The sequence below is a fragment of the Haemorhous mexicanus genome, chromosome 2 (assembly GCF_027477595.1).
Source record: "Haemorhous mexicanus isolate bHaeMex1 chromosome 2, bHaeMex1.pri, whole genome shotgun sequence".
NCBI lineage: Eukaryota > Metazoa > Chordata > Aves > Passeriformes > Fringillidae > Haemorhous > Haemorhous mexicanus.
In genome coordinates, this window is record NC_082342.1 from 60,423,180 (window position 1) to 60,448,692 (window position 25,513).

The 25,513-nt window shown below is 39.6% G+C and overlaps 1 protein-coding gene across 4 annotated transcripts in view; it reads left to right on the plus strand.

The window, feature by feature from the left end:
• Window positions 1-275: 275 nt before the first annotated feature.
• Window positions 276-25,513, plus strand: part of TSC22D1 (TSC22 domain family member 1) — a 90,682-nt gene continuing 65,444 nt past the window's right edge. For 2 of the 4 annotated variants that reach the window (XR_009485388.1, XR_009485389.1), the window contains exon 1: window positions 1,393-4,245. Coding sequence is in view for 2 of the 4 variants with exons in the window: in XM_059839060.1 (XP_059695043.1) it covers window positions 1,424-4,245 (2,822 nt within the window). In the remaining 2 variants the exon portion in view is untranslated. Of the gene's footprint in view, window positions 768-1,382; window positions 4,246-25,513 lie in introns of those variants that run through there. The other 2 variants (XM_059839060.1, XM_059839058.1) reach the window with 2 other exon arrangements.

Genomic DNA, 25,513 nt, shown 5'->3' on the forward strand with positions numbered 1-25,513 from the left:
GCACCTGGCGGGTACACGACGCGGCCGGGGAGGGGAGCGGACTATCCACCGCCCGTCACGGCCGTGGCCGCAGCCTCGCCCCCTCCTCAGCCAGGACACCCCCACCCGCCGCGGGCTCGGTGCCGCTCGGCCATTTCCGCCACGCGAGCCGAGCCCTATTTCCGCCGGCCCCGGCCAGACGGGCTTTATGTCTGCCGGCGGGCCGCGCGTGCGCGGCGGCCGCCGCCATCTTACGTTGTCTCTCGCCCGCCCTCCCCTTTGGCGAGCTCTCCCCTCCTCCCCCCCGCGGCGCCTCCTCCAGCGCTCCGTGAGGAGACGGGGCAGGCACAGGGAGGGAGAGACCCGCGGCGGCGGGGAAGCCGGGAGTAGACCCTGAGGGAAGAAAGGACGGGGCGGACGCACACGCGGGAGGAGGAGGAGGAGGACGGATTCCAGGCGCGGTTCTGCGGAGGACGAGCGGGTGCCGCCTGTTATAAAGGGGGAGGAGGCGGCGGAGGGGGAAGGAAGAGCGTGCGGAGCGGAGCCTCCTCCAGAGACAGCCAGACACAGGGAGGAGAGAGAAGCTGCCTGGCTGGCTCCCCCTTCCTCCCTCCCTCCCTCCCTCTCTCCTTTTCATGGACTCTTTTGTCGGGTTGCTGCTGCTGCTTTTCTTCCGTCCTTATTCCGTCTCTCTAATACCCAAAATGATTCAGCTCCATGGCTGCCACTGACGGGGATGTCCCTGCCCGGCTCAGCCTGCCGCTGCCGCCCTGCTCTGCGCCAGTCCTGTACGTATCCGCGCCTTCCTCCTCCTCCTACTACTAAGAGCGGTGATGGCGAGGGGCGCCGGCCGCCTCGCCGGGCTGCCCTGCGGGCCCGCCGGCTACCCTCGCCCCGCCGAAGCGGGGAGGGAGGGAGGGCGGTGCTGCCGGCTGCCGGCGAGCCGCGGTGCCCGGCGGAGCCTCCGCGGGGAGGAGGAAGGGGCTCGCCCCCGGGTCGGCCGGCTGGCTGCCCTCCCGGGTGAGGCGCAGTCGGGGGGCTGGGGAAGGGGGGGGGGCGGCCGAGCAGGGAGGTGGTGGTAGAAATCAAAGGGAGGCTGGGGGGAGGTGGTAGGGAGAAAGAAAGTGAATGGCGGAGGATTGTAAGTGTCACATTCAGAGGCGGCGGAGGACCGGTGCTCGCCCCCTCCCTGTCTCGGAGGGGAGGAGGAGGGGAGGGGAGAGGGGTGGTGGTGAGCGGCGGTGCCGAGCCGCCTCAGCCCCTGCGCTGCGGGGGTCGGGGGGGGTGGTTGTGCGTGGTGGTGTCTGCCCTGCCCTGAGCACACAGCTAACTGTGTGTGTGTGTGTGTCTGTCTGTCTCTTTCCATACCGGGGGATTGCACTCTTAAAATACACTCGATACAATGCACCAGCCTGACTCAGCCGCAGACATTAGTGCTAGGAAGATGGCGCACCCGGCGATGTTTCCTAGAAGGGGCAGCAGCAGTAGCAGCGGCAGCAGCTGCGTTACTGCTCCCACTGCACCAGGTACCGGCGTTGGGAGCGCTGCCCTCTCCGCCGAGGATTATCAGCCGCCTTTGCTGGTCCAGCCGCCGCCTCCATCTCCTGCAGCAGCTTCAACAGCGGGTCCACAGCCGACACCCCCTCATCCACAAAGCTTGAACCTCCTCTCACAGTCTCAGCTCCAGCCGCAGCCCCTTGCACAGACTGGAGCTCAAATGAAAAAGAAAAGTGGCTTTCAAATTACCAGTGTGACCCCTGCTCAAATATCAGCTAGTATGAGCTCTAATAACAGCATAGCTGAGGATACAGAAAGCTACGATGACCTGGATGAGTCTCACACTGAAGACCTGTCATCTTCAGAAATCTTGGATGTGTCTTTATCCAGAGCCACTGATATGGGAGAACCTGAGAGGAGTTCTTCTGAAGAGACTCTAAATAACTTCCAAGAGGCAGAGACTCCTGGGGCTGTTTCACCAAACCAGCCTCATCTTCCTCAGCAGCATGCTCCTCTGCCTCATCACCCACAGCAGAGTGTTGTGATCAATGGAAGTGTTCATCCCCATCATGTTCATCATCACCACCATCTCCACCACCACCATCATGGACACCATCATCCATCCCATCCTGGGGTGGGTAGTGCCCCAGTTTCTGGAGGACCACCGCCCAGTCCATCATTTAGAAAACTATCAACAACTGGAAGCTCTGACAATGTTATATCAACTGCACCAGTTTCTGCTGCATCATCCACTGGTTCCCCAGCATCTGCCGTGTCTAATATCCGCACTACAAGTAGTCCTGGCAATTTAGGTATAAGTCCTGCTGCTGGAACTAGTACCTTAAGTAATATTGGTGCTGGTAGTTCTAGTGTGGCAAGCAATGTGCTTGGTACTATAAATTTAAGCAACATCATGAGTACTGGTAATGTAAATGCTTTGTCTGGAACTAGCAGCAATGCTAATGTGAATATCTTGAGTGGTGTCGGCAATGGTACGAGTGCTTCCTCTAGTGTCATTAACAATGTTACTAATCCAACTGCAGGAATGGCAGTGGGATCAAGCCAGCAGCAGCCTGCATCTGGCACATCAAGGTTTAGGGTTGTAAAATTAGATTCTAGTTCTGAACCTTTCAAAAAAGGTAGATGGACTTGCACTGAATTCTATGATAAAGAAAACACTGTTGCAGTTTCGGAGGGAGTAGCAGTAAACAAAGCAGTAGAGACGATAAAACAAAACCCGCTTGAAGTGACTTCTGAAAGGGAGAGCACCAGTGGGAGTTCTGTTAGCAGCAATGTAAGCACACTGAGTCACTATACAGAAAGTGTGGGAAGTGGAGAAATGGGAGCACCTACTGTGGTACAGCAGCAAGCATTTCAAGGTGTGGGTCCGCAGCAGATGGATTTTAGCAGTGCTGCTCCTCCAGCAATTCCAGCATCTAGTATACCACAGAGTGTTTCTCAATCACAGCTTGCACAAGTCCAGCTGCATTCTCAAGAAGTAAACTATCCACAGCAGAAGCCAGGGGTCCAACCTCCTGCACAGGCCAGTCTAACCACTGTTACTGGGGTTCAGCCAGCCCCAGTTAATATACTAGGTGTATCCCCATCTCTGGGCCACCAGCAACCTGCCCTTCAGAGTATGGCTCAACAGCAGCTGCCGTATTCGCAGCCGGCGCAGCCTGTGCAGACTTTGCCAGTGGTGCAGCAGCAGTTGCAGTACGGACAGCAGCAGCAACAGCAGCCAGTTCCTACGCAGATGGCCGCGGGTCATGTTAAGGCGGTGAACCAAAACTCTGTCACAGGGGCTATGCCAGACTACATTCAACATCAGCAGATCCTTCAGACTCCAGCCCCGGCCATGCAGCCAAGTTCTACAGGAGTAGGAGCTGGGCAACCGGTTCCTGTTGCCCAGGCACAGGGCATGCAGCCTTCAGTGCAAGCACATCCAGCTGCTGCCCCAGCTCAGCCTGTTGCACATGCTCCAGCAGCAATACCAGGTGTAGCTGCCAGTGGTCAAATGCTAAATGTTGGGCAGCAAGGAAGTGTAGCTGCTGTGGTGCAACCACCATCTGCTGCAAACCAAATTCCACCTCCAGTTATGCCATCAACGGCTGCTCCTCCATCTTCCCAAGTAGTGCAGCCTGTGCAGACAGGAATAATGCAGCAAGGATTACAGGCTAGCGCTGCAGGCCTTCCTCAGCAAATGGTCATTGCTCAGCAAAACACCTTGTTACCTGTACAGCCACAGGCACAAGGAGTGGAATCTGTAGTCCAAGGGATGACTGGCCAGCAGCTGCCTGCGGTAAGCCCTATACCCTCTGCTAGTACTGTTCCTGCACCAAGTCAAGCTGGTTCAGCTGTGCCTCCTGGCATACCTTCTGCTTCTGTAGGTTTGGGACAGCCACAGAATATAGCACAGGCTTCGGCTGTGCAGAATGGCAGCTTGGCTCAAAGTGTTAGTCAGCCTCCCTTGATATCAACAAGTATAGGTATGCCAGTGGCACAGAGTGTGCCACAGCAGATGCCATTAAGCTCTACCCAGTTCCCTGCACAATCACTAGCTCAGTCCATTGTAAGCCAAATCGAAGATGGCAGACGCCCTACAGAACCTTCCTTGCCGGGTTTACCTCAAGCTGCCAGCGTTGAGAGTGGTGGTGGAGCATCGGCCGCTTCAGATGGCGGTAGCAGCAACATGCCGTCCTCGGCGTCCCTCTTCCCGCTGAAGGTGCTGCCCTTGACAACGCCTCTTGTAGATGGTGAGGATGAGAGGTAAGACTGCCTGTAACTTTATTAAAAGATGGACACTCTGGTAGTTTGATTTGCACTAACTTGCAGGTCTTGTTACAGCCATTCTGTGAAATGAAGCTGTGTGATGTTTCTGTCTAATTAAAATACTATTTCTCAGGTCTCATCACATGCAGATATTGTATTAAAGAACTTGTTTTCCACTTGAGGGGGTGGGTTGTATTGATTATGCTTTGAAACTACTGTGTGGGTAAATTGCGCTTAACAGTCTGTTCAGTGTGTATATTCCCACTGTGTTGAGGAAGACAAGAATACTGTAGAGTGTGGGTGTACTAGTGGTGATTGCAGTTTAGATTATTATATGGAAATAATTAATATTTTTTCTTAGGTATATATTTTTTTTTCACAAGCCTAGACTTCATCCTGCCTTAGCTTCTCTTTTTAAAGTATTGATTTTACTAAGGTTGAACCAGTCGCGACTCTGTGGTGTATTCAAAACCTCTTTGACAGCCAAGACATGCTTTAGGCATATGAGTATGGTGGGCTAAGGGATGTTCAGCAACATTGTTGTGGCTCTTTGAATTGAACCTGGGGTACTTTTAGTCTTGATGGTGTTGCTTCAAAGCATTAATGCATGGTGAGATCTGCTCAGGCCTGCCAAAGGGTGGTGAACCTTTGTATCTGGTGCACCAATTCTGTGCAGTTGGAGTAAGAAAACTGCATATTTTTTCCCCATTTTCACCAGCTCAAACTACGTGTTCTCTCACCTTCACCTTTTCAAGTAAATGACCACTTCCTAGTCTTAATAGTACGTGCATGTGAACATTCTCATTTCTTTGACAGTGTGTGCAGAGAAGTTGAGACTGTTGTGTATGCAGGCTGAATTGATTGAAACATCAATTTTAAAGTGTGATGGTTTGGTATTAATTATGTGTGGAAAGTCCTCAATGTGTTGAGGACCTCTTGTGATATGGGTTTGTGAGTGGCCAGGAAAACTGGTTCTTCTTCCAAAGGACTTCCTGTCTAAGAAGCTACATTAATGGAGAAGTAACTTTTAAGATAAATAACCCTCCCTGGGAATGTGGAGCAGGACAGAAAACACTAGAAAAACTGAGACTGGGGTGAGGAGACAAAATGAGGCACTAAACACAAGGTGGGAAAAATGCAGTAGCAATGGGAGGTGAAACACTTTTTAAATACCTTCTTGGTGCCATAACTTAAATCAGGAGTAGTACCAGTGGCCAGACTTTATTAATTTTATTTTTTTCAAATGAAATGGGTTGCTGGGAGAGGCTGGATTCTTTTCTTAATATTGAAAATCCTAACTCTATCAGCAGTCTCTGATTATGTTGATCATAAGGTGTTGACGGCCGTAGTGGCTTTCATCACATCTTTCTAAGATGCCAGAGAACTGTAATGAGTAGCAGCTTGTCTTCCAGGAGTGCTAGAAGGCAAGTTCCAACACTGTTGCATTCTGATTAAGTTTTTTAGTCAATAAGTACATGAAGGTGATAGAAGACAGATTGAGGTGTTAAAGCCAACAGTGTCACCATTATGCTGTTAGCAGTTTTTCAGAAATATTTTTTGGGTTTCTTTAATTTGAATTTTGTAAACCAAGACACTAATCCTTCTATTCATGAGTCCCACTGGTGTTTGGTAGTGTTGTTTGTTTTTGTTGTAGTGTGGTTGTTGTTTTTGGGTTTTGTTTTCTTTTATCAACCAAAAAATACCCCTAAGCTTTCCGGGGATCCTAGCCAAATAGAAAAATCATAAGCTTAAAGATAGGATTTTGGAGCATGACATCTAGAATATGTCTGTATCCTGATTTTAAGAGCATATGTTAACAGTTCGACATGATTGGTAGTTTTTCCAGAATGTTTAAATCCCTCAGGGTAACAATAGCCAGAAATACCTTCTTCCTTTGTTGTTTGGCTAGCCAAAGATCATATCCTTTCTTCTCCCATGCACGTTGCGTCTTTGTTCAATCTGTCATCTCCAGGTAGGCTACACTTTTGTTTAGCTGCAGTTGGAAAACCATTTATATTCTTTACACAAAGCAGGATATGACTCTATTAAATGGAGACCAAAAATAATTGGGGTTTTTTTGCACGGCAGTAGTGGCCAGGTTACTTTTGTGTACAGTCAGACCATTTACAGCAGCACGTCTCCCTATATATTTGTACATGACGTTAAAAACCTGGTGAGATTGCTTCTGTTTCTGCTTCCAGGGGATCTCAGGGCCGGGTACTTCTGTTGTCATCCTCACTGGAATTTTGGGCTGGAGCTGAGAGTTTGTTACTCACTGAAGGCAGTGCAAGATACCTTGTTACTCTGCTTGGCTCCGCACTTTTCTGGCCATGGGATCTCTCTAGTTCGTTTTTTTGCTGGTTTGTTAGATTATCTCCTCTTTCACAGGAGGTAAAGGGTAGTGTGTTGTAAAAGGACATAACCATTTCACAAGCAGGTGTCTTGTAATTATGTGTGTTTGAAATCCCCATTTCTCTTGCTGTTATCTGCACACACATATATCACTGAAGATTTCTATCAATACATCCCAAGTGATTCTAAACCTGGCAAAGGAAAAGGCAGGAGAAAAGAAGTGAGTGGTGACATAATTGGGCCAGCGAAGAAGCTGTAAAATTCCATTTAGTGTGCCTTTGAAAAAACATCTGACCCATGTAATACCTTGTATAGATTAACTCCCAGCTTTCCTTAAAGCTGTATATGACTGCCTTTAAGGCTGTGCCAGTATCTTTAACTCTGTTCAGTTTTTAGAATGCCATTTGTAGCTCTTTCTATGCCTGTTAGCAGGGCATGGCCTTTTAAATATAGACAGTGTGCAGTGTATCTGCTTTGAGAGCCGTAACCTTTATTTCCCCAGTATGAATGACTTTTATTTCAAGTCATAGTGAAAATTAGATATTAAAAATGAGCTGCTTGGCAGAATGCCATATGGAAAATTAATTTGCAAATGTTAATAAATAAAGAGAGGATACAAATAACACTCCCTGTATTTTCTGTTAAAAAAACCAAAAAATTCAAACTGCCGAACAAAAAACCTCAACAAAATCACCAAACAGGTTCTATTCTTCTGACTAGTCTTTCTTAAGCCTGTTGGGTATGCCATAGATGTTTGTGTGTTGGTAGATTCATCATCTCTGAATTTTTTCAGTCTACAAAAATGCAGGCCAGGTTTTTCTGTTGTTAAATACTTAAAGATAGGATTTTGGAGCATGACATCTAGAATATGTCTGGACCCTGATTTTTTTCTCCTTCTCCTTAGCCTGAGCAATGGTATGGACTCAGTGCATAGTTCTTAATTAGTTTCTTGGATTTGGAGTGGTTGCCTTGATTTATTCACTATAATTACCGAATCTTGCTAATTTTAGGCATGGTCTTTTGAGTTTAGTATTTCATCTTTAGAACTGTAGAGAAGGATTGCTTTTATTTTCATGTGTTTGATATTTAAGCATGGAAGAATGCATGTTTATATCACAGTGAATCTTTTTGCATTTATACTTAGTGTTGCAAAATCAGTTTTACATCCTTGTAGACAATGTTTTGCTGTACATGCTTGCAGTAAGATTTTGTATGGACTTAAATTATTTTTAAGTTACCTGTAAAGAGAAGACTTCAAAAGTTAATGTATTTTACAGCATCTATGGAGGCTGCTGTAAGTGAATTTAAAAATAACTTAATCTGAAGCATTGTTTGCCATTACTCAAAAGCAGATTTTGTGAACGAAGGATAAGAGAACTAGTAACTGCCTCCCTGTCCTTGACAACATTTTCAGCAGAATTGTTTGCATTCTTTAGGCTGGTGCAAGTTGTGTTCACCTGTTTGTGCATGTCATCCAATGAAGCTGATGAGAAAGGAGGAAAAGGTGATGTAAACACAAAACAAGCATAGAGATTTAAAGTATGTTTTATTATCTGACATTCTCATTATTTTTTAAGAGAAATTTTTATTAAAAGATCCCTTTAGAAATGTTTTTTGTGTAGGACGTGTGTTTTGGCTTGTTACTAAGTTTATAGAGGAGCTGGAAGATTAAAGCTGAACATGAGAATCGAGACTTGTGAGCAACCTTTGAGAGATCTCTAGCAGTAGTAACTAGTACTAGATTGTAAAGTGAAGTACATCCAGGAAGCTGGATTAATGTTCATCGTATATGCAGCTGTGTAGTGGAAAGGCTGACCAGGTAGAAATGAGATTTTTACAGATGTAATTCAATAGTTTTTGGAGATTTTAGCAAGCACTAGTGAATGAAGTAAGTAAGGTAGAACTGGAAGCTTCAATTGTATTTATGGTGCAGTAACTATTTTGCATACTTTGATTGTGTAAGTGGTTTTAGAGTTTATATGGGCTTTTTTGTTTGCTGGAAGTTTTGCTGCTCTATATTTGTTGAGAAAGGGAATAGATACTTTACAACAAAGGATTTCTGGTGGATTAGCATAGATTTATAGTGATTTATTTTTTTTAGTTGCATCTTAGGGGCACTGGTGTTATTTTCTGTCTTGCGGATTTTAAACTTGCTTCATAGTCTTGCCACCATTTTGAAAACCATGTGATTTGAATTCTAGGAGATGAGCTGTTGCAAAAATCTGTTCATATGTTCAATTGAGCTTTCTGTGGAACTTGAAAAAATTATTAACCTCACTAATGTCAAGTGAGTAGAAAGAGAGAACTTTGAGGAATAAAATGTGCTTGCTGTTATGTCATGCTGACAAGTCCAGTTTCTCACTTCATCTGATGGAGTAAAAGACCTATTGTTGGTGGAATTGACTTTTTTAGTTCTGCTCTAAGTAAAGAGCAAAGAGGAATTTAGGGTCTGCGCCTTGTATATCTGCTGACTAGCTGTAGGTGGCAATACCTTTTTTGATGGAGCTTTTCCTGGCATCTTTTATAGATGCATTTTCTGCATGCCATGATTGACTTTGAACTAAGGGTTGCTATAGTGCTTGGTATTGCATTGTCTTTTAAGACAGGAAGAACCAACAGATACCAGGGGGTTATAAAAGCAGTGATTTAGCACTTAAGGCAGATGCTGAGAAATTATTCTCTTCAAGTGATTTCCAGAAACCATTCCTTAGCACTGCAGTTTTGGTTGCTCTTTGGAGCAGTGCATAAATATGAAACCATCTATGTATGTGAAAATGAACAAACAAGATTTTAAAGTCTTTAATATTGAAAAACAATCTTTGTTACTGTCTCAGAGTTTGCATTCTTTACAGGCGAATCTGAAAAGTATAATAAACCCACTGACAAATGGGTTGGTAGTGAGTGTTTCAGCCTTTACGAGTTACTGTGATCTGCATAATGGGGAACAGAGTAATGACTGTATCAGTCAGTGGTAAGCTAGCAAAGTTAGCGGAGTGTGAGGGGAAAATAATTAAAAAACAAACACCACCATCCCCTCCAAAAAGCCCTAACCCTAGCAACCCCCAATATGTTAATGTATCTTGCTTAGGCATAAATAAAAAGGTGTATAGTTAGCACACCTGGGCTACGAAAAGACCCCCTATAACCTGTTTGTTTTACAGATGAAAGTAAAGTAAATATGCCTTTTCAGACCTGTTTCTTAACAGCTTAGGAAGTACATCAAATTGTAAACAGCAATATTGCTAGTATGGTCTTTTGAACAGGAAACTGCACATGCCTGAATATCAGTGCAATTATAGCGAGTGATTCTTGGTATGACCTTTCTGGGAATAATTTGTGATCTGGATTCACAGTGTGATGTAGGTGAAACATAAAAAATGACTAGAAAAGAATAGTGTGTCTTTGTTCTCATTGATTTAATGGAATGGTTCTTTTTCTATTCTTTTGATTAATTTATGAGACTAAAATGTAGTTTGTAATACATATTATACTTTAACAAATGACTGAGAACTTCTTAAAGTGGGCCTATACCTTTCATTTATGGATTTACCCCACCAAAAGCAGTGCTATTTAAGACGGACTAAGGGAAAGATTATTTAGTAAATTATTTAATGGTAATGATTGCTGTAAATAAGAAACTAGTTTGTTCTCAGCATGGTTGTACAGGAAACCATAGCCTAAAGCTAAGATGGAGAGAGTTCCTGAGTGACTGGAGATACAGCATTTTATTTATTGTAGCCTGTTCTAAAGCATTCAGACTTAGGAATTGCATGATGGAAGTGCAGGATAATTATGGTATCAAATTGGAGCACCTGATCATCCTTCTGGCTTTAATGTCTGGAAACACTTTAGCTCTTTTTCTGCCTTTGGAATTTGCTAACAAAGATAGTAATTGTGCTACAGTCAGTGGTGTAGAAATCCTTATCAGCTCATTTTGTGCAAGCCTACAAACACCTATTGTGCATTGTCAATGTTGGAAGCAGGATTTGGTTTGTGGTTGCAGTTATATGCAAAAATCTGTCTTCCACTGAAGCTGAATTGACTTTCCCGAGAGAGGTATTTAGAGGTTATAAATGTTTGGCAGGCAGGGTTTGTAATGATGCCATACAGGCAAGTGGTAGAGCCTGTGGTAGTTTAAGGTGTTCTGTCATTGTTGGTTACCTTATGGACTAAGTGACTTGTTAGTACCTACTAAATGAGGGCTTCTGATTTTGGTGCTGTGCAGAGATGAAGAATGATATTCATCATGTTCAAACACATCCTTATACTTTAATAATGGGAACTTGTTCAAGCGTTATACTTGCAAAAGTAAGATCTTTAATGTATTTTGGTTAAACAGAAAAGTCACAGTAAAGTTTTTCATGGTTTTCTTTAAGCAAACAGTTGGTTTGATTATGCTTCCTTTAAATTATTTTGGTATTGTTGTGTACCAAAAATGACTTCTGAGTTTTTTCTTTTCTTTTCCACTGGGTTGTGTTAGATGCTTGTCCCTCATGTTTAACGGTTTATTAATGCTGTTTTGAGGTGTTGGTGAGGCTTCCTGTATTGATGACCTTTGACACTCAGGATGTAAATTTAAGAATCGTAGGCATTCGAGTCTGAAGTTCTTGTTCCAATTTCTGTTTTTTTTTACAGTGCAGGGTTAGTGATGGTCCAGAACAGCGAAAGTAACTTTGCTTGCTTCAACAGAGAATGGCTACCAAAGCAAACTCCTCTTTATAAGTAGCCTTCCTTGCTGGAGCTTGTAGGTATTGTACAGTCTGAAATGGGTACAGAATTTTGAACATACACTAGAAGAACAGAGGAAGAAGTAGAGTAGTTGGGGATTTTGTTTATCATTATGGCTTGGAAATTTAACACAGTTCTGGAGCTTACTGTAGTCCTCAAAGAGCAACAAATGCACCTACCACTGATGCTATTTTTTTTTTCCTCAAGGAAATTCTCAGAAAATAGCTTTGTAGTTGTTTTAATTACATTTAAGGGGTATCTTGTTCATCTGTTTACATACTTCTGAATAATCCATTTATTTGAATGTACCTGAGAAGTACCATTTTATAAATTGCTAAAACAGGTAGCAGAGAATCTTCTCTAAGGTTAGATTTAGAGATGAACTTGATATTAGGTGAATGGGACCACAGTCTCTTAAAGATAGGCAGTAAAAAAGATAGGTATAGAATTGATAGCAACTGGAAGTTGGTTGTAGAGTGTTTTATAACCTTCTCCTTAAGTTTGTTAAATGACTCGGCCAGGCATATTGTTTGAGCTTCTGTGTGATTTAAGTATTTTTTTTAGCCTTCTTGTTTGTATGTCTTTTTTCTCTTTTTTGTTTTTGATGTTTTGTTTTTGGTTTTGTTTGGTTTTTTTGTTTGTGGGTGTTTGGTTGTTTTAATTAGCATGGATACCAGCAGGAAGTTTTCAGGACTCTGATTTCTCAGTGTGTTGCTGAGTTTTGAACTTCTCCAGCAGCTGTTTAAGCAACAGTGTCAAACTACTGTGCTAAGTACTAGGGATAGTACTGAAAGCTGCTGAAAATGTGGGTACACATTCAGCAATAGTTTTAGCATCTTAATGCATTTAATAATAGGGTTCTTTTTTACTTCAGTACTGCAGCGTAGCTCTTAATGATGAGTTACACAGGTAACGTAATTTCAGCATGCAGTGCTATTACTGTATGGTTGTTTCTTTATCCTCAGTGTTACACTTGGTTCATTCCCCCTGTAAGATCACGAGGTGTGGATCAGATGTAAGTTTCACCATCTATTTTGCAGGTATTGTTAGTCTTTTATTTGTAATCCATTGTCTTGTGGGTCCTAGTTATTGATAACTGAGTTATTGATATGTTAATTGTCTTTGGTTCTTACATATCTAGTTAGTAGTCCTTTTAGTTACATAAAGTGTTAAATTCTGAGTTTGGTATCCATTAAGTGTTGCTTATGCTGGTTTATAAATGGTGTTTTCCTCCAAATCCTTGTAAACAGTAAAAATTATAGAAATAGCTTTTCGTGTTTCTCCAGTAACTTTGAAGTCTGTGCAATGTAGAGAGATGAAATCCCTGTCAAGATGAGAGAAAACTTAAATGCCTCTTAAGCTTCCTCTGACCTTCATTTCACCCAATTCCATCACTGTTATGGACAGATAACAAAGAGAGATGATGACTGGCAGTTGACTTTTTTATATAAGAAACTGTAGAAATCGAAAAAGTTAGAATGTAACCATACTAAACTGGTTTCTATATATTTAGTGCTCTTATAGCTGTTAAGGAAGACAGTGATTAAAAATTAACCCAGTAATTAATGTATGATTGCTTTGATGTCTGTTGTGACTGCAATTTTGAAATACTTCTCTTTTTAAAGAAAAGCAAGTAAAAATTTCTCAGAATCTGAATAATGAGTGACTTGTTTGGCATATATTGCCACTGAGCTGGGATAAGCAAAGGGAAAAAAATGGCTTCTGTAGATTTCCTGGAAGATTATTTTAAGCTTCATAATTTTGCTGGATGTATGTGTGTTGAAATATCATAATTTGTTTTTGTACCATATGAAAGATTCCATATTTTTCTGAGGAAGTCTGTCTGTGGACTATAAACAGTGTTTTAATTTGTACTTCCAGATTGAGCCTGACAGAAGTAGAATGCTTTTCTTTGCCTTTAGGATTTTGTGAGGGTTCATGCTGTAATGCCTGCCATATAGAATGGAATGTAAGCGGAAGGAGAGAAACTTAGGATGTTTCGTGATTATTGTGTGTGTGTCAACTTGTGCATGGTATTAATTGTAATTTTCTCTGCATGTCACTTTCAACAGAGGATTCTCAGACTATAAGCATCTCTGAAATCTGTCAAGGAAGGATTTTATAGTAATAATTAGTTTATATTTAGCATTAAAGTTTATGCTCTAAGCTGTTCAGTGAAGAATCTTGACCTGACCTTAATTTGAAATGTCTCCTGAACATCTTGATTAATTTGCTTTTGAAATCCTTCAGTCTGAAATTGTTAATGTTCCTTACCTATATGTACACATATGAGAATATATAAAGCTTTTTTTTTTAATAAAACAACCCGAAACAAACCTACTGGTGAAAGAATGAGCAATTGCTGCTTTTACAGTCTCATTTCTTGCAGTCTTACAAAATAAGACCAAGTGAAAATAAAATAAAAGGAACTATGAATTAATGACTACATACTTTAAGTACTTGTTAAATAATTTACTGTAGCACCCAAATGAATTCAAGGTATAAATGTACCTCTTTAATCTGCTGAATGAGGTTTTTATGTTAAGAATGGATCAGCATATTGCACAGCCAAGTGTTTCTTTAGTAGGCCTAATATCCCAAATTGGGTGAAATGTCGAATTGCTCATAAATGTTCAGGGATTGGTGTAGGATGTGTGTGTACCTCCATGTTATTTTTTTTCTTTCCAAGTGTATGAGATTCCTTCCAGTTCTGTAATTGCTTGTGAAAAAGAGGAGTTGCCAAGCCTCGATTTGATTGGAGAGAGAGGAGGGAGGGTAGAAGGTGTGAAAGAAATGTTCACTATGCTGGTTTTGGTTTTCTTCTTTATTTCTAGTGGGGAAAGGGATTTTAGTTTTTGAAATACTGTCAGGCATGCAGTGTGTCAGTCAAGTATATGCAGTTGTTGGCAATACAGCCTCTTCCTATTTATGGGATAGTAGCTAAAAGGCCTTGTTGTGAATTGGTGCCCTGCTTTGCTGGGCTGCTTTATAACCAAGAGCTGAAAAGATAATATTGAAGGACTTGGTGTCTAATGTCCATATACCTTCTGAAGTGATTTTAAGACAGAGATGCTTTAAAGCGGGCAAAATCCTAAATATTTTTAGTGGTTTATGGAAAAACAGAGCAGCAAAGCAGGATTAGTAATCTCTGTGTTCTTGTGGAGTTGTACCCTGCTAATAATGAAGCGCATCATCTCAGGAATAGCCCTGCACTAACAATTGCTGGAGCTGCTGTTTTACCATGAAGGCACGGGTCAGCCTCTTCAGGAGGTCTCACTGACTGCCCTTGGGGTATGTAGGTCTGTAGTGCTGCTTAGTGTTGGAGGTGGGGAAGAAACTGAGCAGTGATTTCACTGGAATTTAACGTGTAAATGGAAGATAATGATTTGCATCAAGATACCTTCAGCTTCTAGAGCACTGTGATCTGTGGAAGGGGAGAAAGAAATACTAGCATGTTATAGCAGACAGGTGTAGTTATCTTCACTTCCTGCATTTGTCTGGCTATCAGAATCCAATGTGGAATCTTTATCATGTATGTTTACTGTCAAAATTCTTAAAATATTCAGAACTGTTTTTTTTAATTTCTGTGAAATTATTGAATTAAAATATTTTCTCTGAAAAAGTTCTCCAAAGAATTTTGTAGAGGACATTAAACTTGTATGAGGTATTCATACATATTTTCAAATAGAGGCTTGTCTTGATACTTCGATATTTGAGTATTTAAGCAAGCCATGTAATCCTCCCTCTCAATACTTTTTATCTGGGGAGATGTTTAAGGAAAGCTGTCCAGGGTTTTAATTTTTAAAATTTTATTTTTAAAAGTTTCCTCCTATTCCAGCCTCTGAACATGATAGACTAAATCATTCTTAATGTTTCAGAAACGTGTACATTTTATAAATATCTAAAATGTTCTAATTGTTTTTTTATTCCAAGAACAACAATAAAGAACAAAAAAACACCTAAGCCCTGGGATATCTTTTTTGTTAAATAATGAAGTTTACATAATAAGTTAGCCAGAAGATAAGTCAGATCACTGTAAGAGCCATGCAGTACCTAAATCCCAGACATCCATCCTTCTAGTTTGGCTTTAAAATCCTATGATTTTGAGGATTTACAGGTACTCTTTAAAAATACATTCTTGAAGTTGCTGTCAGGTTGCTCTGGATTACATCTGTAGCCTTTGTGAATGCAGACAAATCTTCTCATAATTTTGTTACTGTGATCACTGGAGTCATACATATTGTATTAATCAAATGATATTGCCATGTAGCTATGCTCAGCTTGGGGTAGGCAGCTTGGCAGTGTGAGGTCTGTGCTCACAATTGGTCAAATATAACTTTTGGTTGTCTGTAGCAGATGGTAATATGTATGATATGTAGAGTTTCTTTAAATTATATGCTAGAAGTTCTTAATGTATTTTCTACTAAAAACTTCAGTTTTCTTGCATACCATTCTTTAAAAATGTAATTGTACTATGAAAAATCATATTAAATGAAACAAATATTTTCTTTAGTATGTTATATCCTAAATTATGTACTCTAACCCAAGGTATGCATTTAAATTTGTTATTAAAATGGTTTCTTCCATTGCAGAATTGTTCAAGCATATGGGTAACCCTTTATTTAAATTTTTTTTTCTCATCAGTTTCATCTTTTTCACCACTGATTTATGTTGTCTGCTTCTGATGAAGAGGCATGATTGAGAAACAAAGCCATTTCAGAAATCATGAGATTGCTGGAAAGATTTGCATTTTGTTTCAGAAATAAGAGTTAAAAGTAGCTATCATTGGTAGTCTCATCTTCCTAATGTGACCACAAGAAAAATGTACCAAAAATAATTGCTGGGAAAAGTAGGCTTTTTTCTTCATGAAAGAAGATCCAGCCATGTCTGAATACTATTTAATTATAGTGTTTGTCAGTGAATGTGACTAGTTTCTGTGAGATTGTTCTTAAGTGGTGAACAAGGGTTGTTTTTAATCTCAAACTGGTAAGAAATGGTTTGAAATACTGTGTTTGAAGAGATGTGCAATTTTTTCTGGTGAAGCAAGCAATTTTTTCTCTAAGTATTGATGTGGTGGATTTTATGGAGATGGCCCAGATAGGAAACATGAAAATTAGAACTTTTTGCGTCTGGCTGTTTTGAAACTTTAAACTGAATAGAAAGTGTGTTTGAAACATGGCGATGAACACCTGAAATGTCATTGTGGCTGCTGTTGACTTGGCAGAGTGATTTTCTTGAAGGATGATCAAGTTAATTCACCTAACTGAGGAACTGATGATAACCGTAATAGAAAAAAGAGATGCTGAGGAGAAGGGTCAATATGAGCCTGAGAAGGCTCAATATATAAGGCTCTTCTCACCCTATGAGGTGAAGAACTTGAAAATCCTGGATTGAGGTTTGCCTTTTTGGACCCCTTTGGTGTTGAATTCCAAACCTTTACCTACTAGAAACTTTTGAGTCTAGAAATGTATTTCTGTCCTGTTATACCCTCAGTATGATTTCTTGAGAGGGAGTAGAAGAGTTATTATCTTAATGTTTCATGGTTGGAGCCCCATTGCCATAGGGAGAAGTGGCTAGCGGAGAAGCATTTGGCCAGCTGGAGCGGGTTTTGTGGAGTCTGGCTGGTATGACTGAGTGTTGTGGGGATGCCACATGTCCTTCAAAGTGGCTGTTTTAATCAATGCTTAACTGTTCAGGCCAAGACCATCCAGATTTATATGCAATAGAAGCAATTGTTTGATGTTAATTGTAGGTTTCCTAGGTAAGTATGTTTTATGTGTGTACAAATTACATTTCAAGATTTCGTAGTGTATTTTCTTTGCTTGGCATGAACTGTTTGTATTTTGGCTTCCTTATATTGCTCTCCTTATGTGCTGAAGCATAGGCTTCAGAACTTTGTTCTGCTTCTTTCCTAATAATGTTGGCAAAATGCAACACTTGCATTCTCCCAATGCAAAAACTAGGTTTTGCTGCATGAACTAATGCATCCTGTTTCTAAGCCTGGAATGATGTCTTAGAGGAGTTCTGCTTCAGGCTTGTGTCCTGTGCTTTTTCCATTTGTCCAGTTTGGTTCAGCGTCTGCTGTTTGCTTGAGGACTCCTGATGAATGGTAAATACTTGGGTTCGGAAAAGTGAGGTTCTGTTGGTGAGTCTGAAGAATAGAAGCAATAAAAGGGAGTAAGGAAAAGAATGGTATGAGTGATTTAACTAAAGTTGGTGTGCTGCTAATTCCTCATCAGGTTGTGAGAAGACCTCCATTTGTATTATTTTCCCTTCTTTGTATTCTCAGAAAGTCATTTGTACTGAACCAGAAAGCCTTTGTGTTGTCCTCGTAGACCAGGCTTGCTTGCTCCAAACATTTGGTGTCTATAGGAAGTGGAGCCAATGTCAGGGTCACTGGCTTTCCTTTTCTCTTACGTCACTGATATATTCTCCAAGTACAATGGAGAATTGTACCCTGGTCATTTTTGCCTTCCTGAGGATTTTTCACTCTCACCCACTATTACTATGGTGAATTATTATGTTGAAGAGTTCAAATCTCTTGCTAAATGTGCCAGAAGGGTCACTTGGTTTTGGTGTGGACAGGTGAAAAGCATGGAATGTCCATCTTATAAATTAAGACTGTACTTTAACTTGGTTCTTGGCAAGCAAAAAGCTGCTGTTACTGAGGCCTACAACATCGCAAAGTTGAGTTGTGGTGTTGTATTTTTCTTAAATGACAAAAGATAATCTACAGGGATTAGAAGGAATTCAAAATGAAACCACCAAGTAATACCTAAACCAAGAAGTAAATCTCTAAAGCTGAATGATAAACCTACATCAGACTTCTGATTGAGACATTGACTCATAAGGAGCCTTAAAGCTATGACAACATAGTCACTTTTTTGTGCTTTAAATTATAAATGAGTGCTAGTTTAGATCATGAGCTAGACTGTATGTGCCTATGTGCCCTCAAACAATTTGGGAACAAGAGGCCATGGGTAGAATTGCCTGAGCTAATATTAAGAAAGATTTTGTCTGTGGAGCTCATTGGCCCAAGATCCTGTGGAGACCTACAGAGAAAAAAAAAAAGTTTAGAGCTTGTTGCACCTTTAAAGTAGGGGAAAGAATAACAACTGCTCTATCCTGTCAAAGCATAAACCAGAAATTAAAATATTATGTAAGTAGAAGCAAGATATTTGTGGTTTCATTAAGAACAAAACCACTTATTCACAATTATTTTTTGGGAAGCTGTTCTTAGGCTTGAAAAATGTAACGGTCAGCACAGCAATGGCTCAAAATAGCATTTTGGATGCTATAGCACTGGCATTAGAGCCTCATTGGCAAATATCCAAGAGGCCTGTAAAAGAAGAAAATGCCTTAAATGTTAAAGTTTCAAAAGCTTCTGCTTAAATTTAATTTAAAATTTAATTTATATTTAAATTTAAATTTTCTAATCCTTTCCAATTATATACTTATTTAGTCAAATATTTGAGAATGAGCTTAAAATCCTGTGAAAACACACTAGATGGCAAGAATTCTTATTTGCAGCACAAAATAATGATATTGATTATAGGAGTACATGTAGGTAGGTAGCTGCAAAGAATTACTCAAAATTTTTGTGTACACAATCAAGTGGTCACCGTACCAATGAGCTAAAAAGAAATAATTTCAGTAGCTGGATTTTTCTGTTCTCCCTGCTTGTGTGTTTTTCAAATTCTTAGTTGCATGTCAGATTACAGTGTAGGCCTTTCTAGGTCAGTTCTTCTTTCTAAACATACAAGTAGGTTTAGTGGTTACCTGATGCAATTGAGGTGAGTTTGTCCTTTTGCAGGATACTGCTAGTACCACAGGGAGGGGTGGCCTTTAGCAGCCTCCTTCTCTGCTTTTCCCTACTCTTGGTAGTTACACCCTGCCTCACGGTAGGAAAGATGCCTCCTGTTGTAAAACCCCTCTTAGAGTGTCCATGGATAACTCCTAGCTGTTGCTAATGAATAAATAGGCAAATGCAAGCATTTAATATTACCAGGTTCTCAGTTTTACTGCTGCATAAAGCAGGACTTGGAATAAAGGGTGGTAAATGCTTCCTGTGCTTCGATGTGTAATTGTATTGGGTAAATGCTGTTACCAAAGTTGCTGTGAACTGTCTTCACAGTAAAAAAAAAAAAAACAAACAAAAAACCAACCAACCCCCCAAGAAAAAACCAACCCAAACCCCACCCCCTCCAAAAAAAAAAAAAAAAAAAAAGGAGAAATGGATGTTTTAGGTTGATAAATCTCTTTGTGGTCATGTTTGCAACCAGGAGACTAGGAGTTACTTTTTTAAAATTAGTTACCAAGACTCTGACATCTGGCATAAGTTTTAAAAGTATGCCCTCATCACTGTGCTGCTTTTTCAAATGTTTAAAGTAATTATCATGGAGGAGGAGTTTGACTTTATGCTGCTAATAAATACTGGAGCACATTTTCCAGGACTTCAGAGTTGCTGGCATATCTGGTTCTCTGCAGATCAGGAAGCACGTCAGAGATCACTAAACCCTAAAGGAGACAAGTAATCTACTTAGGCATTTGGGGGTTTTTCTGACTTTATTTATAACTTCCAGTTTGAAATACATTGAAAGTAGCTTTCTTTTCATTGTGCTGCATATTTGTTTTAATCCATCCAACAGCAGAGAAGGATATTTTTATCTTGTCCAGTGTGTGGAAACAATTGTGCTTAGACAAAGTGTACCATTGTGGACTTAGGTCAAAACCTGGGTTAAGACAAGGCCCAGGTACTGGATCTGCCATTTCTCTCTGGCTAAATATTAGTGTTGTGTTTGATCTACAGCACCTGTTCCAGACCCCTACTTCAGCGGCTGGAGGAGTCTGCAAACTTTCCAGGGGTTATAATTAGTGTTTGGAGAGGATGTTTGATTAGGGTTTAAAGTGGAGTGTACTGTGGCTTATATAGAAATAATGCATAATGTTGCAAGTCAACACTAAAAAGAGCAATAAATGTAGAAATACAGGAAGCCTGTTGATCTTGTTTTAAATAGAAAAGGTTTGGCAAAACTTAGGCTTTTTTTGTAAAAATTAATTGCAGTTATGAAAGTCAATAAATAACCCTCGTTTTTATTTACTGTATAGAAAATGTTACTTCAAATATTGTTTGCTGCCACATGAGGAAGCATTGGAGAGAATTACTCTGAAGATACAAAATTCAAAACCCAGTGTAGTATATCCCAAGGCTTTGCATGGCATATAGCTAATGTGTGAGGCCAGTTAGCAAATTTGGTTTGGCTTAGTGTTAGTCTTGGCATGAATTTCTATTCTTAATCCATTTTTTCGGTCTGTAACCTATTTTATGAGTAAGTTGATCTATAGTATCTTTCCATAGCCTTAGAGAAGCATCTTGAATATGAAATTAGAATATGCTAAATTACTTGTGCCTAAAATAAAGATTAGGCAAGTGTTCTATTTATACTTGCACTGTTATTCAGGAAATTTCTTCCTCATGCTGGATAGTCATTTACATCATGTTATTGTCTGGGTGATATTGTAATATGCTGTTTGCTGGGAACACTGAGGTGATGGATTACTTTTTCAGTAGGCTTTGAACATCTTAAACTTCTCTGAAGATAGGTGCAGAATTACTGAAAGTGGAATAAAATACACATAAAGGAATAACGACTAAAATGCTTATTATGTTAGTCCTTACCATGTGCCACATCTTGCTCATGCCTACTGAAAGAGGCACAAACACATGAGCATTTTACATTCTTGGAAGAAAAACTGCTGTAGATTGAGGAAGGTGGTGCAATTATGTGTGTAAACTACTTGTGTAGCTTTACTCTTAAGAAAATGTACCTGATCCTCTCTAATATATCTTTGCTGATATGCTCTGTAAAACATCCTGGGAGAAAGGGGTCTGACGAAGTTGGGACTTTATTGATCTGTGATTTTTTTGATTTGTTCTGTATCATGAAAGAGACAGCAATTTGTATATGGCTGAGCAATAAATGGCTTCTGAAGATCAGGAGTAGAAGCTTGACTGCAGGGGACGACTGTGCTCATGAAGGTGGTTAAGTACCCAACATACAGGATAAAGAAGGGGTGCTGATAATCAAGACTAAAAGGAGTATGTTCTTCAGAAAGAAATCATGGGGAATGTTTATAAACACTGGTGGGTGAGATGGGGCAGGTAGGAAGATAAAGCCAAGGCTGCAAGTATATCCTCTTTCTCCAGATATTGCTCTCTAACAGTTGGTGCTGTTTTAACCTGTCATTTTAAGCCACTGTACTGAGTACATTTAGGTATATGTAATTAGACTGGCTAGCATATTTCAGAAACATTTTCCATACTGTCATTGACTAGAGCATTGTGCTCAGCTTACAAGTGTTATTCTTGTCTTTTTGTCTTCCATATTTATGGTACTGTATGATGTTTAAGATGTGTATGTAAGAAATGTCTGTGTACGTGCTGCTTGCTGGATGCAACCGGATATGCTTGTGATGAACAGCTCAACAGCATAAGAAACTAAACTCCTCTGAACTAGCCATGTGATTCTGTAGAACAGTGGCAATTGGGTTGGATAAGTTTATAAATCTAATTAGTCTAATAACTTGGTGCCAGAAATTTTAATAGGTGCCTTTTGCAAAGCTTTCTATTATGCAATCAGTTTGGATTTCAGCATGTTTGAAGTATGCAACATTGGTTAATAGGCTTTGGAGATGGATGGAATTTTATTTTTGCTGGATGAGGACTTAAGGCTAAGGTGCTCTTGATACTCTTCTTTTTAATTACTTAGAACCAAGAATTGTATTGACTCTGTTTTGCCTCTGAAAAGAATTGTCACTGCTATTTGTGCTTTGGAAACATTCATGCTCTTGTAATTAGGGGTTTGAGACTAATGGGAGAAAATTATGAAAGGGATTGCTGAGTTTCTAGTATTGCCAAGTTTAGATAGTTAGGTTTGGTTAATTGATGTGGATTAAATAGTTTTAAAAACTGTGTACCAAGATGGTGCTGAAGTTCTTCTAGCTAAAGCAAAGAAATGTAAGTAGAGTAAGGCTGAATACAAAACTCGGAAGAAAAAATAAGCCAGAACAGCTCCGTGCATAGTTTATGCTATGTAAATTGCTTTGAAATTTGTGATCCCTGATGTCACTGCCCTTAAAAAATGCAAAAGGGAATAGAAAAGCTTGCATGTTATGTAGATCTTGACTGTAAAGCTGGTTACTCATTATAGTATGTCTCTTACTTGAAAAAAAATATAAACTGCTAAAATCCAGAAGCTTAAGGAGTTATCAGATGGAGTAGAAAATTTAGAAATTCAGTGACTGTGTTTATCAATAAATGTATTATTTGTTGGAATATGAGACTGGAAAGGAAATGCTTTTACATTATTTGAAATTCATATGGAATATGTGCCCAGTTGTAAGCTCTCTGGGACCTGATTCAGGTATTTGTGTAATGCTGAATTTTTGTTCTGGTTTGGATGATCCCTCATGTAATTTAAAGTTTTTAAATGTTGCACAAATGAACCTTAGATTGCATTTCAGCATCAAAACAAACTGTTAAATTATTTTTCTTGTGCTAATAGTTTTTGTCTTTTAAAGATTAATGTAATCAGTTCCGATAATTGGCTATGTAATAAAAAGCATACTTAGTAATTAATAAAATCCCATTAAACCTGAGGTTTAATGCATTGAAGTCCAGCTGAAGGGAGATGAACAAATACTTTCCTTAACTTTTCAATTGATACTTAATAATTCTTGCAGTCTTAGATAGATCTAGGAAAAGCATTCTTAAGAAATTTGTATGTGATTAGTTATTTCTGTGCTGTATCTAGGCAGAATGAATTTCAAAGCCTTTGACAAATGCCTATTATTTCTAGATATTTGGAGCCCATTTTTCCCTGGAGGAAGAGTGATGTATCTAGGGAAGAATTTTCTGTTGGAATTTACTCATAGTGGTCTAAAAATGCATTGAGTATTTGTATTGTAACTGCTTATCAATGTTTTGGGGTTTTTTTTTGTCAGAATGCCTCTCTAAGGAACGTTAGCAAGACAGGGGGAAATGTGAATTGCCATGGTTTTGACACAGAGTTGATTATATTAGTTCTTTGAACTTCATCTATCTCTTGTAACAATGAAACTCAAAAATAGTAATCTAGATACATTCCTTGAAGATTTTGATTTCTTGTAACTTTGACATTTGAGTAGTTTTTGAAGCTATTTATATATTTAAGATTTTTATTAATATAATGTCAGTTGAAAACATGTATGTACTACAAGAGGTTTTATTGAAGTCACTGAGATTGCACATGTTTTATCTCTCCTAGTGTGTTTGCAGTATAGTGTGTTTTTTATCATTAATGTGGCCATTAGTTTATGAAAACTAGAAGAGATGTCTTACCTTAAGAAAAGTCTTTGATTTTTAAAACCTTATTTTATTATACATAATAAGTGTAATATGGAATGCCCGTGACAATTTCAGTCTTTTGTGCAGTTTAAATAAATTACTGTTTTTGTAGGTCCCAAGTAATTGTCAGTTACTTGACAAGCCGGGAAGAGCAATTTTGTCTCCTTAATTCTTCCTATGGGTTTAACATAACGCTTATATGCTGCAATAACAAACTAACTCAACCAACCAGAAAAATCCCTCATGCTAATATTCATGCTTCCAGAGTGGTTATATTACTTGCTTTCTTGCTCTTTTGGTTTATTTTGTAGTCTTGCCATGTACTCTTTTTCAAACCCTTGTGTCCCAAAGTATCCCGATGAAAATCTCTTTAAGTCAATCAAAATAGTGTCCCTGAACATTACTTGCTGTCTTTGCACATTTTGGAACTTGCTCTTTGAAGCTTCTGTGTCTATTCACACTTTGTTTTTTCATGTCTTTTGGTGTTTCCTAGGTCTTGCAGATAGATAGAAAAAAAAAAATCACACATTTCTTGTAGCTGTCTCTTTGCTCTTCACTTTCAAAACAAGTAGTTATAAATAAAAAATACAGTTATGTGACGGTATCAGTTGAAAAAGAATTTAACAGCTTCACTAAATGATTACGCTCTTGAAATTAAGACTTTAATATGGCAAGCTTTTTATGTGATACCCTAATTCTGCTGTAGAGAAGTCTTTAGTAACAGATCAGTTATAGACAGTTCCTGGTAGTGCAGGCATGGTATATGACCTGGAAGAAATTGCTGACAAATAGAGAAGGGCTTCCCCTAAATTGGGAAATATCAAATTGTGACACATGTGTAAACAAGAAAGTTGACCAATTTGATAATCAGGTGTCAAAATGATATGTTAAATATAGTTACCTCATGGGCTGGTCGCACCTTGTGCATCACTGAATGTTTGATAGTTCCTGTAAAGAAAAAGCCTGTTTTCCCAATAAGTAGAACACAGGACTCTAAAATGAAGCTTCTCTTTCTTGTAAGGGGAAGTACTATTGTTACTCACTCAAAAAAAAAAAAAAAAAAAAAAAGGGCAAGAAGAGAGGAAGGTGGTCTGTTAGTTGCTAGCCCCTTTTGTTTCTGCATCTCAAAAGTTGGCACACTGGGACATATTGCAGTGTATTCTTCTGTAGCTTCTAACTGCTTTCTGCTAGCTGGCCCTGCCCTGAGCTGTGGTGTTTGGACTAGGTGGTCTCCAGAGATCCCTTCCAGCCTCAGCTAATTAGTGGTCCTGTAAGAAATTCACTACAGTTGCATTAATTTCTATTTAAAACTCTATTTCTTACAAAGCAAGGAGATGAGATGCTTGTTTGGTAATTCTATTTTTTTTTTTTTTTTGGAGAAATGAACATAGACATAGAAATTGGGACCAATGATTGTAAAACCAGAACTGAAGGTCATGCTTCACTAAAACCAATAATGTTCTTCCTCAATTACAGAACTGAAATCAGAAACCCTAAGTATCTTAGGATGATGTATGGACTGCAAGTCAGAGTTTTATTAATCGTCTTAAGCTTGCATTTAATTATTGGTTCTCTGGAACACCTTTAACTTGCTCCTGACACACACCTGTATTTTATTTAGATTTTTTTTTTCATGAAACTTTATATAGACACTGCTGTAAATTCCAGTGGCTGCCTTGTTTCAAAGAGGTTGCTTCCTTCCTAAGGTCCCTTTACTTTCTCTGCTTGCTGTCTGTACCTTTGCCTTTCTCCCCAGCCTCAGTTTGTTTTATTGAAAGGCTTCAGATGGGATGTTTTGGG